The sequence below is a fragment of the Loxodonta africana genome, chromosome 16 (assembly GCF_030014295.1).
Source record: "Loxodonta africana isolate mLoxAfr1 chromosome 16, mLoxAfr1.hap2, whole genome shotgun sequence".
Lineage (NCBI taxonomy): Eukaryota > Metazoa > Chordata > Mammalia > Proboscidea > Elephantidae > Loxodonta > Loxodonta africana.
The window spans coordinates 71,666,186-71,685,061 of NC_087357.1; the positions used below are offsets into that span (position 1 = coordinate 71,666,186).

At 40.2% G+C, this 18,876-nt stretch overlaps 1 protein-coding gene across 1 annotated transcript in view; it reads right to left on the reverse strand.

The window, feature by feature from the left end:
- Positions 1 to 16,532, reverse strand: part of CFAP70 (cilia and flagella associated protein 70) — a 146,800-nt gene extending 130,268 nt beyond the window's left edge. The window contains 2 exon segments of the mRNA XM_064269713.1: positions 13,491 to 13,677; positions 15,183 to 16,532. Of these exon segments, the coding sequence (XP_064125783.1) occupies positions 13,491 to 13,677; positions 15,183 to 15,398 (403 nt within the window). The 5' untranslated portion in view covers positions 15,399 to 16,532.
- Positions 16,533 to 18,876: the final 2,344 nt, after the last annotated feature.

Consider the following 18,876-nt stretch of genomic DNA (forward strand, 5'->3'; position numbering starts at 1 on the left):
TTTCTATGCTTTGAAATACCTTCAGTAGTAGTGGTGTTAACTCTTCTCTGAAAGTTTGGTAGAACTCTGCAGTGAAGCCGTCTGGGCCAGGGCTTTTTTTTGTTGGGAGTTTTTTGATTACCGTTTCAATCTCTTTTTTTGTTATGGGTCTATTTAGTTGTTCTACTTCTGAATGTGTTAGTTTAGGTAGGTAGTGTTTTTCCAGGAATTCATCCATTTCTTCTAGGTTTGCAAATTTTGTAGAGTACAATTTTTCGTAATAATCTGATATGATTCTTTTAATTTCAGTTGGGTCTGTTGTGATGTGGTCCTTCTCATTTCTTATTCAGGTTATTTGTTTCCTTTCCTGTATTTCTTTAGTCAGTCTGGCCAATGGTTTATCAATTTTGTTAAAATTTTTTCAAAGAACCAGCTTTTGGCTTTGTTAATTCTTTCAATTGTTTTTCTGTTCTCTAATTCATTTAGTTCTGCTCTAATTTTTATTGTTTGTTTTCTTCTGGTGCCTGATGGATTCTTTTGTTGCTCACTTTCTATTTGTAGTTGTAGGGACAGTTCTCTGATTTTGGCTCTTTCTTCTTTTTGTATGTGTGCATTTATTGATATAAATTGGCCTCTGAGCACTGCTTTTGCTGTGTCCCAGAGGTTTTGATAGGAAGTATTTTCATTCTCGTTGCATTCTATGAATTTCCTTATTTCCTCCTTGATGTCTTCTATAACCCAGTCTTTTTTCAGGAGGGTATTGTTCAGTTTCCAAGTATTTGATTTCTTTTCCCTAGTTTTTCTGTTATTGATTTCTAGTTTTATTGCCTTGTGGTCTGAGAAGATGCTTTGTAATATTTCGATGTTTTAGATTCTGCAAAGGTTTGTTTTATGACCTAATACGTGGTCCATTCTAGAGATTGCTCCATGTGCACTAGAAAAAAAAGTATAGTTTGCAGCCGTTGGGTGGAGAGTTCTGTATAAGTCAATGAGGTCAAGTTGGTTGATTGTTGTAATTAGGTCTTCTGTGTCTCTATTGAGCTTCTTACTGGATGTCCTGTCCTTCTCCGAAAGTGGTGTGTTGAAGTCTCCTACTATAATTGTGGAGGTGTCTATCTCACTTTTCAATTCTTTTAAAATTTGATTTATGTATTCTATTCCTATTTTACTGAGTTTTTATCATGAATTGGTGCTGAATTCTGTCAACTGCTTTTTCTGTACTGATTGTTAAGATCATGCGATTTTTCTTCTTTAGACTGTTAAACGGTAGATAACGCTGACTGAACCAGTCTTTAATACCTGGAATATACACTTGGTCATGGTGTATAATTCTCTTATATATTGCTGAATTCTATTTGCTGGTATTTTGTTAAGGATATCTGTATCCATATTCATGAGGGATATCAGTTTGCAGTTTTCTTTTTTTGCATTGTCTTTGTCTGGTTTTGGTATCAAGGTAATAATACTGGAACCATAAAAGAGATGAGAAGTGTTTCCTCCTCATCCATTACCTAGAAGATACTGTGTACAGTTGGTGTTACTTCTTCTTTGGTAGAATCCTCCATTGTAACATAGGCCTGAAGATTTTCTCTTGGGGAGGTTTTTTAAAAAATAATAATTTCATTGTGATAAAATACAGAAAAAAACTTGCCATTTTCAACATTTTAAGCGTACAATTCAGTGACATTAATTATATTCACCATGTTATGCAACCATCCCGCTATCCATTTCCACAAGTTTTTCCTCACTCCAAAAAGATACTGTGTACCTCTTAGGCATTAACTCCTCATTTTCTCTCCACCCTCCACCTCCCAGCCCCAGGAAACCGTGATAAACTTTTGTCTCTGCATTTGCCTATTCTAAATATTCTATTCAAGAGGGCTCTTCCATTATTCGTCCTATTGTGTCGGACTTAATTCACTTAGCATAATGTTTTCAAGGTTCAGCCACTTCATAGCACGTATCAGAACTTCATTTTTTTTTTATGGCTGAGTAACACTCCATTGTATGGATATACCACATTGTGTTTCTTCCATCTATCTGTTGATGGACACCTGGGTTGCTTCCACCTTTTGACTATTGTGAATAATGTTGCAGTGAGCATTGGTATACACGCATCTGTCTGAATCTCTGCTTTCAAGCTGGAATTCAGTCAACGGCAACGCATTTTTTTTTCCCCAAGTCTTTTGGATGTATACTAGGAGTGGGTTTGGGGGGAGTTTTAAAATTATGAAGTCAACTTCCTTAATGGTTATAGACTTATCTAAATTATGTATTCCATATTGGGTGAGCTGTGGTTTGTCTTTTTTGAGAAATTGGTTCATTTTGTCTAAGTTATCAAATTTATGTGTGTAGAGTTGTTTATAGTATTCCTTTATTATTGTTTTGATGTCTGCAGGATCTGTAGTGATATTCTATTTCATTCCTGGTATTTGTAATTTGTCTTCTCTTTTTTTCCTTGTGAGTCTTCCTAGAGGTTTGTTAATTTTACTGATCTTTTCATTGATTTTTCTCTATTGTTTTCTAATCTTATCTTCTTCCTTTCTTTCCTTCTCCTGCTTTGGGTTGCTCACGTTGTCCTTCTAGGCGCTTGAGGTGGGAGCTCAGATTTTTGACCTGAGACTTTCCTCTTTTTTAATGTATGTATTTAGTGCTACAAATCTCCCTCTCAGCACTGCTTTCCGTGTTGCCAGATTTTGATATGTTGTATTTTCACTTCCATGTGGTTCAATGTTTTTTTTTTTTTTTTTTTTTCCTTCACTTGAGGCTTCCTCTTTGACCCACAGGTTATTTAGAAGTGTGTTTACTTTCCCAGTGTTTGGAGATTTTCCTGTTACTGATTCCTTGCTTGATATCATTGTTGTCAGAGAACATGCTCTGTTTAAATGCTTGTTCAAATTTGTCGAGGCTTATTTTATGCCCTAGGGTATAGTCTATTTTGTCATACGGTCTGTGGGCACTTGAAAAGGATACGTATTCTGCTGTTATTGGGTGAAATGTTGTATAGATGTTGATTAGGTCTTGTTGGTTGGTAATGTTGCATTTTCCTGTATCCTTACTGATTTTCTGTCTAGTCATCGATTGTTGAGAAAAGGATGTTGGTGTTCAAGTCTCCATCTATAATTATGGATTTGTCTATTTCTCCTTTTAGTTCTATCAGTTTTTCTTCATATATTTTGCAACCCTCTTGTTTGGTGCATACATGTTTAGGATTGCTATGTCTTCATGGTGGACTTATCTTTTATCTTTATATAATGAATTTTTTATCTGGTAATATTCTTTGTTCTGAAGTCTACCTTATCTGATATTAATATAACCATTTCTGCTTTCCTTAATGAATGTTTGCATTATACAGCTTTTCCCATATTTTAATTTTAGCTTGTCTATATGGTTGTATTTTGATTTTCTTGCAGACAGCACATAGTTGGGTATGTTTTTAATCCACTCGGCCAATCTTTGTCTCTCTTAAACGCACTCTAGTGTATTTAATTATTAATATGTTAGGGCTTAAGTCTATCATTTTATTTTTGTTTTTAATCTCTTTTTTGTTTTTCCAGCTTTCCTGTCCATTACCTGAACATTTTTTAGAATCCATTCTGACTTATCTATGATTTTTTTTTTTATTGTGCTTTAGGTGAAAATTTACAGAGAAAATTATTTTCCCATTCAATAATTTATACACAAAGTGTTCCATGACATTGGTTGCAATCTCCACAATGTGTCAGTACTCTCCCTGTTTCCACCCTCAGTGCCCCTTTTCCATTCAGCTGGTTTTCCTGCCCCCTCCTGCCTTCTCATCTTTTGTTGCCCTTTTGGTCTCATACAGTTGATTGCTCTTAGGGTCACTTTCCTCATGGGTGTTATTGTTTGTTTTATATACCCATTATTTGGCTGAAAGGGGATCTCTGGATGTGGCTTCAGATCCAAGTTAGAAGGGTAGCTAAGGGCCATAGTCTCAGGAGTTCCTCTGGTCTCTTTCAGACCAGTAAGTCTGGTCTTTTTTATGAATTTGGATTTTGTTCTGCATTTTTCTCCCACCCTGTCCCAGACCCTCTACCGTGATCCTGGTCAAAGCAGTCGGTGGTAGTAGTCAGGCACCATCTAGTTCTGGTCTCAGGCTAGCAGAGGCTGTGGTTCGTGTGAGCCATTAGTCCTTTGAATTAATGTCCTTGAGTCTTTCGTTTTCTTTACTCTCCCTTGCTCCAAACAGGAAGAGATCAACGGCTGTATCTTAGATGGCAACTTTTAAGCTTTTAAGACCCTAGACACCACTCACCAAAGTAGGATGTAAACACTGACTTTATGAGCTATGTTATGTTAATTGACCTAAATATCCTCCAAGACTATGGTCCCCAGGCATCAAGTCCAGTAACTCCGTCCTGGAAGTGTTTGGTTATGTCTAAGAAGTTTCCCTGACTATGCTCCCTGTGTGCTCCACTGTATATATGACATGCAGCAATACAAATACATACGTAGGAATACCCACAACTTAGTCTATATATGCACATGGGTGTATTCCCATATGCCCTCCCATCCCTATTCAGTATACATATCTGCCTACGTATCCACTTGTAAATTATTGTTTGTTATTACTGTTGTTGCAGGGTTGTATATGTTGCAGTATTTAATATAAACACCTGTTGCCATTGAGTCAATTCCAATTCATAGCAACCCCGTAAGACAGAGTAGAACTGCCCCCTAGAGCTTCCAAGAAATGCCTGGTGGATTCAAACTGCCAACCTTTTGGTTAGCAGCCACAGCACTTAAGCACTATGGCACCAGGGTTTCCATATTTAGCATAGTTGCCTTTTATTCTTGTATACCTCTCAGCGTCTTTCTTTGCCTTGGTCATGTTGTGCTGACTTCCCCCATTCTGTATATTGCCGTTCCCTTCACCAAAGTTAACACATATCTACTATCTAGTTGGTGGTTTTCTCTCCCTCCCCCACTCATCCCTGGTAACCATCAAAGAATGTTACTTGCTGTGTGTAAACTTTTTTTCTTAACTTTTTATAATAGTGGTCTCATACAATATTTGTCCTTTTGTGATTGGCTTATTTCATTCAGCATAATGTCCTCCAGATTCATTCATGTTGTGCGATGTTTTGCAAATTTGTTTTATTCTTCATCATTGCGTAGTATTCTATTGTGCGTATGTACCACACTTTTTTTTTATGCATTCATCCATTGATGGGCACTTAGGTTGTTTCCATCTTTTTGCTATTGTGAATAATGCTGCAGTGAACATGGGTGTGCATATGTCTATTCTTGTCAAAGCTCTTATTTCTCCAGGATATATACCTAGGAGTGGGATTGCTGGATCACATGGTATTTCTATTTCTAGCTTTTTAAGGAAGCATCATACCATTTTCCATAGTGGTTGTACCACTTTATATTCCCACCAACACTGTGTAAGAGTTTCAATCTCCCTACAACCTCACCAGCACTGTTGTTTTCTAATTTTTGGATCAGTGACATTCTTGCCAGAGTGAGACGGTATCTTCTTATAGTTTTGATTCACACCTCTCTAATGGCTAATGATTGTTAGCATCTCTCCACGTGTCGGTTAGCTGCCTGAATGTCTTCTTTGGTGTCTGCTCATATTCCTTGCCCATTTTTTAATTGGACTGTTTGTATTTTTGTTGTTGAGGTGTTGAAGTTTTCTATAAATTTTAGAGATTGGACCTTAGTCAGATATGTCATAGCCAAATTTTTTTCCCCAGTCTATAGGTTCTCTTTTTACTCTTTTGGTAAAGTACTATAATGAGCACAAGTGTTTAATTTTTTGGAGGTCCCAGTTATCTAGTTTATCTTCTGCTATTTGTGCATTTTAGATATGTTTGGTATTGCATTTATGCCATATTTTAGGGCCTCTAGCATTGTCCCTATTTCTTTTTCCGCATTGTAGTTTTAGGTTTTACATTTAGGTCTTTGATCCATTTTGAGTTAGTTTTTGTATATGGTGTGAGGTATGGATCCTCTTTCATTTTTCTGCAGATGGATATCCAGTTTTGCCAGTACCATTTAAGAGACCTTCTCTTTACCATTTAATGGACTTCGATACTTTGCTAAAGTTCAGCTGTCCATAGGTGGATGGTATAATTCCTTGAGGGTATCTCTTTGTATGGTTGCTCCAGACATTACATAATATATACATCACTTATCATAACCTATTGGAGTGTCCATTTTACTATTTTGTAAGAAGTAAAGAAATCTTAGCCTCCCTTTACTGTTTATAATGGTCTGAAACACTTCTATATATATTTAGAACCACATCATACAATGTTATAATTTTTGCATCAACTTTCAAACAATTTAGAAAACCGAAGAAGGGAAGCCTATTGTATTTACTCAAATTTTTGCTTACCATGTTCTTTTTTCATTCCTGATGTTCCTGCTCCAAGGTCCTTCTTTTATCACTCCCTTCCTGTTTAGAGAACTTCCTTTAGCCATTCTTTTAAAGTAGGTCTTGCTAGCAACAAACTGTCTTCATTTTCTTTCATCTAAAAATGTTTTGAATGCCTCTTCATTCCCTGTCTTAGGCTAAGTTCTCCAGAGAAGCAAAACCAGTAAAGTGTATAAATATATATATAAAGAGAGATTTATATCAAAGAAATGGCTCACGCAATTGTAGAGGCTGGAACGTCCCAAGTCCGTGGGTTAGGATGGAGGCTTCTCCTGATTCACATAGCTCCAGGGACTGGCAAGCCCAAGATCAGCAGGTCAGTGAGCAAGCTCCGCTCACAGGCTGTGAAGATCGATGAATCCCAAGATTGGCAGATAAGCTGATAACTCAAGTCCCCAAGAACTGGAGGTCAGACGGACAGGAGGCAGCCGCAGGATCCAGAGTTAGCAAAAAGCCAGAAAGTCTGCTTATATTCAGATGCAGGCCACATTCCCAAGGAAACTCCCTTTCAACTGATTGGTTACTCACAGCAGATGCCATCATAGGTGCGGTCACACAGAAACACTGAGAATCATGGCCCAGCCAAGTTGATACACTATCTTAACCATCATATTTCTTAAGGATATTTTCTCTGGTTATAGGATTATGGGTTGACAGTTCTTTTCTTTCAGCACTTAAAAAGTATTGTACCACTTCCTTCTTTCCATGGTTTCTGATGAGAAACTCCTGTCATTCTAATTATTTTCCCCATGTAGTTAAGATGTCATTTTTCTCCCACTGCTTAAAGGTTTTTTTTTCTGTGTCTTTAGTTTTCAGAAGCTTAATGATGATGTTTCTTAGCACGGATTTGACTTTATTCTCTTTGGGGTATGCTCAGCTTTTGGAATTTGTCTCTTGCCAAATAATGCAGCCATTATTTATTCTAGTACATTTTAGCCCTGCCCTCTTTCTCCTCTCCTACTGGGACTCTGATGACACAAATGCTAGATATTTTACTATAGTTCCACACGTCCCTGAGGATCTGTTCATAATTTTTTAGTTATTTTCTATTATTCAGATTGGACAACTTTTATTGTTCTACCTTTCAGCTCACTGATTGTCTCCTCTTCCCCTATTCTCCTTGATTTCATCTACTGAGTTTTTTTATTTTGGTTATTGTATCTTTTAGTTCTAAAATTTCTATTTGCTTCTTCTTTATATCTTCTATTTCTTCCTGGAAATTTTCTATTTTTTGCTGAGTCTTCATACTTTTTCATTTGCTTCCGGTACATTCATAATTGCTCGCTGAAGCATTTTTATCACAGTTTCTATAAAGTCTTTGTCCAATAATTCTAACATCTCTGTGATCTTGGTGTTCAGGTCTATTGTCTTTTTAAAATTCAGTTTGAGATCTTCCTGGTTCTTCGTATAATAAGTAATTTTTTTTTAAATAATTTTCACTGTGCTTTTAAGTTAAAGTTTACAAATCAAGTCAGTCTCTCACACAAAAACCCATATACACCTTGCTACACACTCCCAATTTCTCTCCCCCTAATGAGACAGCCTGCTCTCTCCCTCACTCTCTTTTCGTGTCCTTTTCACCAGCTTCTAACCCCTCCACCCTCTCATCACAAGTAATTTTTTTAAAAACCTGGACATTTTCATACGATGAGACTCTAGATTTTATTAAACCTGCTCCGTCTTCTTCTGACACCATTTTGGTAGAGAAAGGAGGGAAATGTCTTACTAATTCCAGGTGGAGGTACAAGTTTAGGTGCCCCACCTGTTGTCTGTGACACCTGAAGGGAGGGAGTAGCTCCTTGTCATTGCTAAGTGCAAATAGGAGTTCTGGTTTCCCACTTGGTCTCCACTGATGCCACAGTGGGGATGGCCTCATGACTCCCAGGCAATGGTGAAAGGAGTGACTCTCCACTAGGCACCACTTCAGTGGGGAGTCAGAGGGTCACCTTGTTACTGCCAGGCGGGGATTGGAGTCAGGATCCCCACATGGTCTCCACTGACACTGCAGGGGCTGGGATGATGCTCACTACCAGCTGGTAGGGATGAGTCCTGGCTCTCTAATTGGTCTTCTCGAATACTACCCTGGCTAGGTTGCTGGGGCATCTCCTTTCACAGTTGTGAGGGTAGAATTCTACAATGTCCATGTGATGTGGGTAGGGGTGAGGCCATGGTTTTATGTTTGTTTTTGTTTTTGTGGTGTTTGACCGGAGTTTGGCAGTTATTGCTTAAAAGTTCTCTATCTTGCTAGGCTGTCCCTTTCCTGGTTGTTTAGCTAGACAGAGCAGGCTTTTTTTTTTTTTTAATCTGTGTTCACTGGTGTTTCCAGGTTGCTAGCTTCTTCAGCTGCAAGTCTGGGATACATGAGGCTAAAAGAAAAGTCAAAAGAATTCACAATTGTGTTGTTCCTTAAGTCCCAATGTCCCTAGACTGTTTTCTTCTCTACACCTTTCAAAGTCTCTTATGTTTATTTTATATATAATCCCCAGGTTTTCCAAGAACTAAAACCATTCCTGAAGCCCACTCTTCAGACAAAGATTAGACTGGACTATAAAACATAATACTTGTGAAGAGTATGCTTCTTAGTTCAAGCAGATACACGAGAACAAATGTGTGGCTCCTGTCCAGAGGCAAGATGAGAAGGCAGGAAGGGACAGGAACTGGCTGAATAGACACAAGAAACCTGGGGTGGAAAAGGGGAGTGTGCTGCCACATTATAGGGATTGCAACTAATGTCACATAACAATATATGTATACATTTTTGTACGAGAAATTAACTTGAACTATAAACTTTCATCTAAAGCAAAATTAAAAAAAAAAAAAAAAAAACCTGGTTTTATAGTTGTAGTTAGTAGGAGGAATAGGAAAAAGTATGTCAATTCCATCTTTCTGGAAGCAGAAATTCTGTTTTTAATCTGTTTTGATTTACCAATGAAAGGAATATAAATGTACCTCAAATACTAATTTAGCTGTATCCCACAAATATTTATATTTGGTGTTTTATTATTGACCTATTTTAAATGTTTTGCAATTTCCATTATAATTTTTTATTTCATGGATTGTTTAGAAGCTCTGTTTTTAAATTTCCAGGTGAATTTTTTTTTGGGGGGGGCTATCTTTTTGCTATTGATTTATAACTTTGTTGCACTGTTGCATTTTTGTCAGAAAATCTGGCCCATATGACATCGAGTCCCTGATACTGAATTGCTTCAGGCCTACAAAGTGGCCAGTTTTATAATATAAATGCCCCTTGTGTGTTTTAAGAGAGTCTATATTCTTTACTGATTTGGCACAAGCCTGTGATTACTAATTTTTAGGGAAAACTTTTTCCCCCTATCAAGTGTCTAGGCAGAGATGCTGGTGAGTGGGTGTTTTTTTCCTAGTTCATTCTTTTTTAGAGTCTCACGTTGTGGTGGGGGGTGGTCTCAGTCTCAACTCCCCCTCTAGTTGAAAGTCTTATTTTCTGTCCCTGGAAGAACATTAAAATCCAAGCTCCTAGGGTCCCAGATGGAGGTGGAAAAAAATGCAGAACAAAATTCTAACTCAAAAAGAAAGACCAGACTTGCTGGCCTGACAGAGACTGAAGAAACCCTGAGAGTATGGCCCCCAGACACCCTTTCAGCTCAGTAATGAAGTTACTCCTGAGGTTCACCCTTCAGCCAAATACTGGACAGGCCCATAAAACAAAATGAGACTAAAGGGGCATACCAGCCCAGGGGCAAGGACTAGAAGGCAGGAGGGAACAGGAAAGCTGGTAATAGGGAACACAAGGTTGTTCCAGGCTTCAGTTTTGTTTTGTTTCTGGAACCAAAGAATTGCCCTTTCTTACTCGTGAAGGATTCTATGGGGAAAATATTAAACGACACAGGAAGCATCAAAAGAAGATGGAAGGAATACACAGAGTCATTATACCAAAAAGAATTAATCGATGTTCAACAATTTCAAGAGGTAGCATATGATCAGGAACCAGCGGTACTGAAGGAAGAAGTCCAAGCTGCTCTGAAGGCACTGGCGAATATCAAGGCTCCAGGAATTGATGGAATATCACTTGAGATGTTTCAACAAAAGGATGCAGGGCTGGAGGTGCTCACTCATCCATGCCAAGGTATGGAAGACAGCTTCCTGGCCAACTGGTTGGAAGAGATCCATATTTATGCCTATTCCCAAGAAAAGTGATTGAACCAAGTGTGGAAATTATAGACAATATCATTAGTATCACACACAAGCAAAATTTTGCTGAAGATCATTCAAAAATGGCTACAGCAGTATATCAACAGGGAACTGCCTGAAATTCAGGCCGGTTACAGAAGAGGACGTGGAACCAGGGATACCATTGCTGATGTCAGATGGATCCTGGCGAAAGCACAGAATACCAGAAGGATGTTTACCTGTGTTTTATTGACTATGCAAAGGCAGTCAACTGTGTAGATCATAACAAACTATTGGGGACATTGCGAAGAATGGGAATTCCAGAACACTTAATTGTGCTCGTGAGGAATCTTTACATAGGTTAAGAGGCAGTTGTTTGGACAGAACAAGGGGATACTCATCGGTTTAAAGTCAGGAAAGGTGTGCGTCAGGGCTGTATTCTTTCACCATACCTATTTAATCTGTATGCTAAGCAAATAATCCGAGAAGCTGGACTATATGAAGAAGAATGGGGCATCAGGATTGGAGGAAGACTCATTAACAACCTGTGTTATGCATATGACACAACCTTGCTTGCTGAAAGTGAAGAGGACTTGAAGCACTTACGAATGAAGATCAAAGACCACAGCCTTCAGTATGGATTGCACCTCAACATAAAGAAAACAAAAATCCTCACAACTGGACCAATGATAAATGGAGAAAAGACTGAAGTTGTCAAGGATTTCATTTTATTTGGATCCATAATCAACAGCCATGGAAGCAGCAGTCAAGAAATCAAAAGACGCATTGCATTGGGTAAATCTGCTGCAAAGGACCTCTTTAAAGTGTTGAAGAGCAAAGATGTCACCGTGAAGACTAAGGTGCGTCTGACCCAAGCCATGGTATTTTCAATCGCATCATGTGCATGTGAAAGCTGGACAATGAATAAGGAAGACTGAATAAGAATTGACGCCTTTGAGTTGTGGTGCTGGTGAAGAATATTGAATATACCATGGACTGCCAAAAGAACAAATCTGCCTTAGAAGAAGTACAGCCAGAATGCTCCTTAGAGGCAAGGATGGCGAGACTGTGTCTTCCATACTTTGGACATGTCGTCAGGAGCGATCAGTCCCTGGAGAAGGACATCATGCTTGGAAGAGTACAGGGTCAGCCGAAAAGAGGAAGACCCTAAACAAGGTGGAATGACACAGTGGCTGCAATGATGAGCTCAACCATAACAACGATTGTGAGGATGGCTCAGGACCAGGCAGTGTTTCATTCTGTTATGCATACGGTCGCTATGACTCGGAACTGACTCAACGGCAGCTAAGAACAGCAACAACAACACTCGTGAGCTCAGTTACACAATTAAAAGAGTGTTCAAGTTCTGTCTTTCTCATCCAACATGCTAGGGAAGGAGGCAATCATGGCACTTCTTTTATTTTGGATGACAGAGATGCACAGAGCAGACACGGAAGGAGGTAGTGGTCAGAGTGTGGGTCAGATGGAAGCCTCCAGAGGTGACTGATTCCCACTGGGCCAGAACTAGGAATAAGAATAACTGCTTTGAGTAACCGTTCTGAAGCAGTGTTCCCCAGGAGTCACCTGAGACATCTGTTCTGAGGTGCAGCTTCCTACACTCCTCTCATGGTAATTCTGAATTCAATGGTCTGGTGAGTCGGGGGGAACCCTGAAGACTATTTTCGCCCACAGCCCTGAGTGACTCATATGGGGAAAAAATAGGAGATTTGCTTTAGAACACTGTATACATTCCCAGGTCCCATCTCTCTGGGTATGGGATCTTAGAATCTGGGGTTTTGGGCAGGCACCCCAAGAGGTGTGTCACTAAAAAAAACAACAAAAAGAAAAAATAAAGAGTATAGATAAAAACAAAAAAAGCTTTACATATAAAACTAGTATATACGTGCAGGAACAAAGGATATCAGGGATAATGCTGTGCAGCTGGGGACCATGGAAGTGTGGATACAGAATCCATCCATCTAGTCATTCATTCAACAAACGCTTTTTGAGCCCCTCTCATGTCCCAGGTATTATGTTGTTAGCTGCTGTGGAGTTGGCCCCTGACTCATGGTGATCCCTGCACAGCGAGAAAAAAAATGCTGCCTGGTCCTGTGCCATCCCCATGATTAGTTGTAGACTGGACCATTGTACCCAAAGGGTTTTCACTGGCTAATTTTTGGACGTAGATCTCCAGGTCTTTCTTCCTAGTCTGCCTTAGTCTGGAAGTTCCACTGGAACCTGTTCAGCATCATAGCAACACACAAGCTTCCACTGACAGACAGGCGGTGGCTGCACATGAGATGCACTGGCTGGTAGTCAAACCCAGCTATCCTGGATGGAAGGCAAGAATTCTACCACCGAACCACCACTGCCCTCAGGCATTATGTTAGGCACTGGAAATTCTGACTTAAATAAGATCTAGCCCTGATTTCAAGAAGCTCCTCTTCCAGCAAAAGAGGCACCTACACCACCAGGGTTTTCTCTAGCAAGGAAGGCAGCCAAATTAATGGCTGGTCTACAATATGTCGAGTACCCAGAAATGCAGATAGGATTGACATAAAATACAGGATACTCAGTTAAATTTGAATTTCAGATAAACAAGGAATTGTTTTTTAGTTTAAGTATGTCCCAAATATTGCTTTTTGCGGGGAGGGGCACTAAATCCAGCAACCCTAAGTACAGTGAGCTTGGAAATAAAAAGGAAGGGCTCACAACTCAGCTTGAGGGGACAGGAGCTACCAAGCTTAGTCACATGTCCAAAGGTCTTTGATACAAACTGATTAAACTCAGCAGGCCACAGTGATTGCTGCTAGAAGCAGGCAGGATGCAAAGTACACTGGGATATTCCTGGATTAAGAAAATAAAGTATGTTAAACCGTCCCAAATACAGCCACTAAATACCTCAGGGTCTCCTCATAACTCACTCAGGTAATTAACGTTTTGATCCACGAGAACTTACAGAACACAGGTTTGTGGGCAAGGTCATCTAAAGTGATTCCTCCTTCAGGATTGAACTCAACACTGACGGCGAAGTTGTATTTTGCAGTTCCTTCTGAAGAAACAGTGATTTTCGCAGAGTCTCCCAGAACCACTTGATTGAACTCGGCACGAATAAAGGTAACTGGAGCATCTCCTTTAAAGCCTTTCTGTTGGCAGAAATATACCACTTTACAATTATATTCAAATAGAGAACTGTCTGAAGCACCAGGCAATGCATTTTAAGTTGGGCTAAACAGCATTTTCCACGTTTGGTAGCAAGCTACATCGCAAATACAAAAAGGGCAGGCAGAAAGTCATTCAACGATTCCAGCTGTAGCTATATGCACCACTCCACTTAAACGCCATATGCTGGATTTTTAGAAACTGACATTTATTGTATCTTATCTGATTATAAAAGTATATTGTGGAACACTGAAAAATTGAGAAAAGCAACGTAGAAATCACCTCTCATCTAACTCTAATATGTAAGCACTATTAACATTTTAGACACATTTTCTGGTGCTTTGCTGTGAATATGTATACATACACACACGCACATTTATACATACATTTTTTAGACACACGTTTTTTAAACAAAGTGAGGATCGTTCATTGCATACTGTTTTGGAATGAGTTTTTTTTCACTTCGTAATACTGAATCTTTTGCCATTACATTACTCTTCTGAGATGTTATATTTTACTATGTCTTACTGCTGTTTTATTATTTAAATTTTATCAAGTGTAATTAAACATAAGGGAACTCTGGAAGATCTCAGCTCCCTCTCAGGAGAGGAAAACAAAGAAATTACATATGAACTTGTATACATATAAACTGCTCTCTAGGGAAGCTAAAAGCACGTCTTGTTTCACCCGGTTAACTCTGCTATTCACACTGCTAGGTATTTTACCATGAGGAAGACCCCTCTCAGTAATGTGGCTTCTGATCACAGACCAACAATAAGAAAAGCCGAGGAGGAAATGCCAATGCTGTATAAAGAGGGAGAGGATGCTGCCAAACTCCATTCCTCCAAGAAATGTAGAACAAAATTCTAACTCAAAAAGAAAGACCAGACTTCCTGGCCTGACAGAGACTGAAGAAACCCTGAGAATAGGGTCCCCAACACCCTTTCAGCTCAGTAACGAGGTCACTCCTGAGGTTCACCCTTCAGCCAAAGAGTGGACAGGCCCATGGAACAAAACAAGACTAAAGGGGTGCACCAGCCCTGGGGCAGGGACTGGAAGGCAGCAGGGAACAGGAAAGCTGGCAAAAGGGAACCCAGGGTTGAGAAGGGAGAGTGTTGACAGGTGGTGGGGTTGTTAACCAATGTCATAAAACAATGTGTATACTAACTGTATGATGAGAAACTAGTTTGTTCTGTAAACCTTCATCTAAAGTACAATTAAAAAAAAAAACCTCCATTCCTCCATAACAACAACTGTGGACATGGCGCTAGACTGGGTAGCATTTCCTTCTGTTGTACGTGGGGTCGCTATGAGTCGGAACCAACTCAACGGCACCTAACAACCACCACCACCCACTGGTGCTCCCAGCTAGTCTCTCTCTATCCACTGGTGGATGTGTCTGATAGGGAGATCTGAGCCCTCAGGCAAACCTACTTTCAAGAAGAATGAATAAACTAGGGACTTTGTACATTTCCAAAAATAAGTTTACCAAGTCATATCCATCTGTCACGGTGATCTGCACGGGTCTGCCTGTTGATGACACCTGCTCCATACCAGTAACTAGGCAAAGTCCCCTTTGGTCTTCTTTGGTCTCTGTAAACAGAATAAACAAATCTGTTCCTTCATGTACTGCATCTGCACAAGTACTCATATTGTCTCCTAACCAATACCAGGCAGAACCTAGGAAATGCCATAGGTCCAGCATAGTTTTACTCCCCCTCCCCAACCTCTGCTGATGGATAGGCAGTGCTTTAGGAGCTGGTCACAAGGACGACTCCACTGGTTAGTGCTGACAAGATCCCTGCACATATAACCCACTAAGCACAAAGCATCACCAGAGGAGGTAGGAATGCTATCCCCACTTCTCATCTCCTACCTCCCATCTCCCATTTCCTTCATGGTGTTTTCTGGTAACTTTTTCTTTTTTTTTTTTAATCTCTAAAGCTCTCTTCAAAGGTTATTAAATCCCTCAGTTTTACAAAAATATATTTTTAGAGTGGGAAATAAGCAGCCACACAGAATGTTTAGTCCACTGGAAAAGGTCCTCAGATACGTCTCATTTAGTCAGAGATCTTTTCTAATTATTTTACCACACTAAGGATACAATTTCAAAAATAAATTAAATGAATTTTTTTTTTAAGTCATGCTTTCTAACTGAATTCAAGTAGAATTTGGCAACTCAAACATTTATTCAGGACATACTAAGCTAAGCATGTTCAAGACTGGTGTTATAAAAAAGAATGACACCTTGCTGCCCTCAGGGTTTATAGTTTTACCACCTCCTTCCAGATACTTCCTCACTTTCCCAGTCACCTAAAAGGCTTAGATCACTTGTTTGCCTCCAATCCATTCACTTCAGCCAGAATCATTCACTGAACATTTATTAAGCTAGGCATCTGATACTAAAAAAAGAAAACCAAACCCACCGTGGAGTTGATTTCGACTTATAGTGACCCTATAGGACAGAGTATAACTGCCCCCCAAGGTTTCCAAGGAGCACCTGGTGGATTTGAACTGCTGACCCTTTGGTTAGCAGCCATAAGCTCTTAACTTCTACACCACCAGGGTTTCCAGGCATGTGACAGGCATTGGAAATACAAGACATAAGATGTAAACTCCCTAAACTCAAGTAGTTTACAACCTAGTGAGAAGACAGTTAATGTAGCTAGACTATAAGCAATCTGTGTGACAAGTATTCTGATAGAGGAAAGTGAGGCAGCACACAAGAGGGAAAGACAGGGAGGGAATAAACTTTTGTTCATAGGAGAAAATACCAAAGTTGTCAAGGATTTCATTTTACTTGGATCCACAATTAAAACCCATGGAAGCCAGCAGTCAAGAAATCAAATGACATATTGCATCGAGCAAATGTGCTGCAAATTACCTCTTTAAAGTGTTAAAATAAAAAGCAAACACGTCACTTTGAGGACTAAGGTACGCCTGACCCAACCCATGGTATTTTCAATCATCTCAGATGCATGGGAAAGTTGGACAATGAATAAGGAACACCAAAGAAGAATTGATGCCTTTGAATTACAGTGCTGGCAAAGAATATTGAATATACCATAGACTGCCAAGAGAATGAACAAATCCATCTAGGAGGAAGTACAGCCAGAATGCTCCTTCAAAGAGAGGATGATCAGACTTTGTCTCACTTACTTTGGACATGCTATCAGGAAGGACCAGTCCCTGGAAAAGGACATCATGCTTGGTAGATGGTCATCAATAAAGAAGACAACCCTAACAAGATGGACTGACACAGTGGCTACAATAGGCTCAGACACAGTAATGACTGCAAGGATGGTGCGGGACTGGCAACGTTTTGTTCTGTTATACACAGGGTCGCCATGAGTTGGAACCAACTCAACAGCACCTAACAACATAGTTTACTATGTGCCAGTCAGTGTGCCAAGGACCTTACAGATGTTATCAAATACGCCCTCACCCTTTCAGGTGACTCTTAAACCTCCATTTTAGTGAAAAGAAAACTAAGTTTCAAAGAAGTCTGCTACCTTGCCAGTGGTCACACAGGAAGGAAGTGCTGAAACTGGGGTCCTAACCTAGCTGCATTTCACAGTACATGTGTGGGTGTGCCTGCTAGAGCAATCTACATACAGGAGGCGGCCTGGAACTACGTTTTAATAGACTAAAGTGAAGAAGGGGGAAAGATGTTCCAGGCAGAGGCAACATACTGTAAAAGGTTCAGAGGCAAAAAAAAAGAAAAAGGATTATAAGTAGATCAGTATGCTTTGGAGTTTACTGTGAGGAGAAATAAGGATAAAATAAGATTGAAGAGACAAGCAGATAAATACTATATTAGAGATGTGATAATATCACTGACTTACTCCCTCTCACCTACCAAATGAAGTTAAACATTATCACATTCAAGGTGTTCTAGGATCTGGCTGTACCAACTGACTTCTCCCCTTAACCTGACCTAGGTTCTGGCTTCTTCATTGTTCAAGGATGACCCACATTTAGTCACTTTTGTGCTTCTGTATTTTTCCTTCCTTGTGGAATTCTCTCTCCCTCCTTCCCCTCTCTATCTGGACAAATCCTATTTACCTTTACAATCTAGAAGCTAAAATGCTTCCCAGTCTATGAAGTCCTCCCTGCCTATTCAGTCAGGACATTTGCTCTTCCTTTGAATTCTTACAGCATTTTATACTTCTCTTGTGGCAGTGGCCACATGCTCTTTTGTTTATCAGGCCTGGAAAAGGATTCAAAAGATCTTGTTTCCTGCTGCCTAATTTCTCTGAGCCTCAGTTTCACCTTCTGTTAAATGGATAATATAACTTTTGACCTGACTATTTCGGATTTGTTGTGAATATTCCCTAAAAGAGTAAAACTGCTTTGGTTATGAAGCACCACACAAATTGTATTATTAATATGCAATGCTTTTTACTAAGTGATCAATTAGTAAAGGAGCAATGGTGGCGTAGTGGTTAAGTGCTAACCAAAAGGTCAGCAGTTCAAATCCACCAGACGCCCCCTGGAAATCCATGGGGCAGTTCTACTCTGTCCGATAGGGTCGCTGTGAGTCGGAATCAACTCGACGGCAGCCAACGACAATAATTAATAAAACTGAAGACAGACAGCCTGTCTTAATTATCTTTACTGCCCTTGAGTGCCTGGTACCATGGCTTGTATGCAAGAGAGATTTGCAGCGTATTTGTAGAGTGAATGCAAGAAATAGGGCTAGTTACAAGTTACCGTCAGGGCAGACAGCTAGTCAACAAGGCGTGCACTTCAGGTCATCTGCTCAGAAGCAGCCAAAGGGAAAGAGTCAAATGAGAAACAGCTTAGACGAAAAAGGCGCTATGACGGGTCTGACTCGCCAACCCAGGCGCTCGCGGCGGCGGATGTCGGTGCTGAGCGGAAAGGGGGCTCGTCCCGCCTCGGGCCGGGGGGCTGGGGCTGGCGGCGTTTCGGTCTGCACCGAGCGGAGCCGTCCGCAGCGCTGCCTGAGTTTCCGCCTGGCCGTCTCTGAGGAGGAGACGGGGGTAAGGACGGCGCGACCACGCCGGGCAGAGCTGGTCTTCGGAGCCCTAGCGCTCTCACCTGAACCTGAGGCGGCCCAAATGTGTCTTTTCGCTACCATAGTAACCAGTTCTATCTCGCGAGAACTTATTTTCTGCAAGCGCAACAAGTTTATGCCAAGACTCGCGATAACTTCTTTTTAG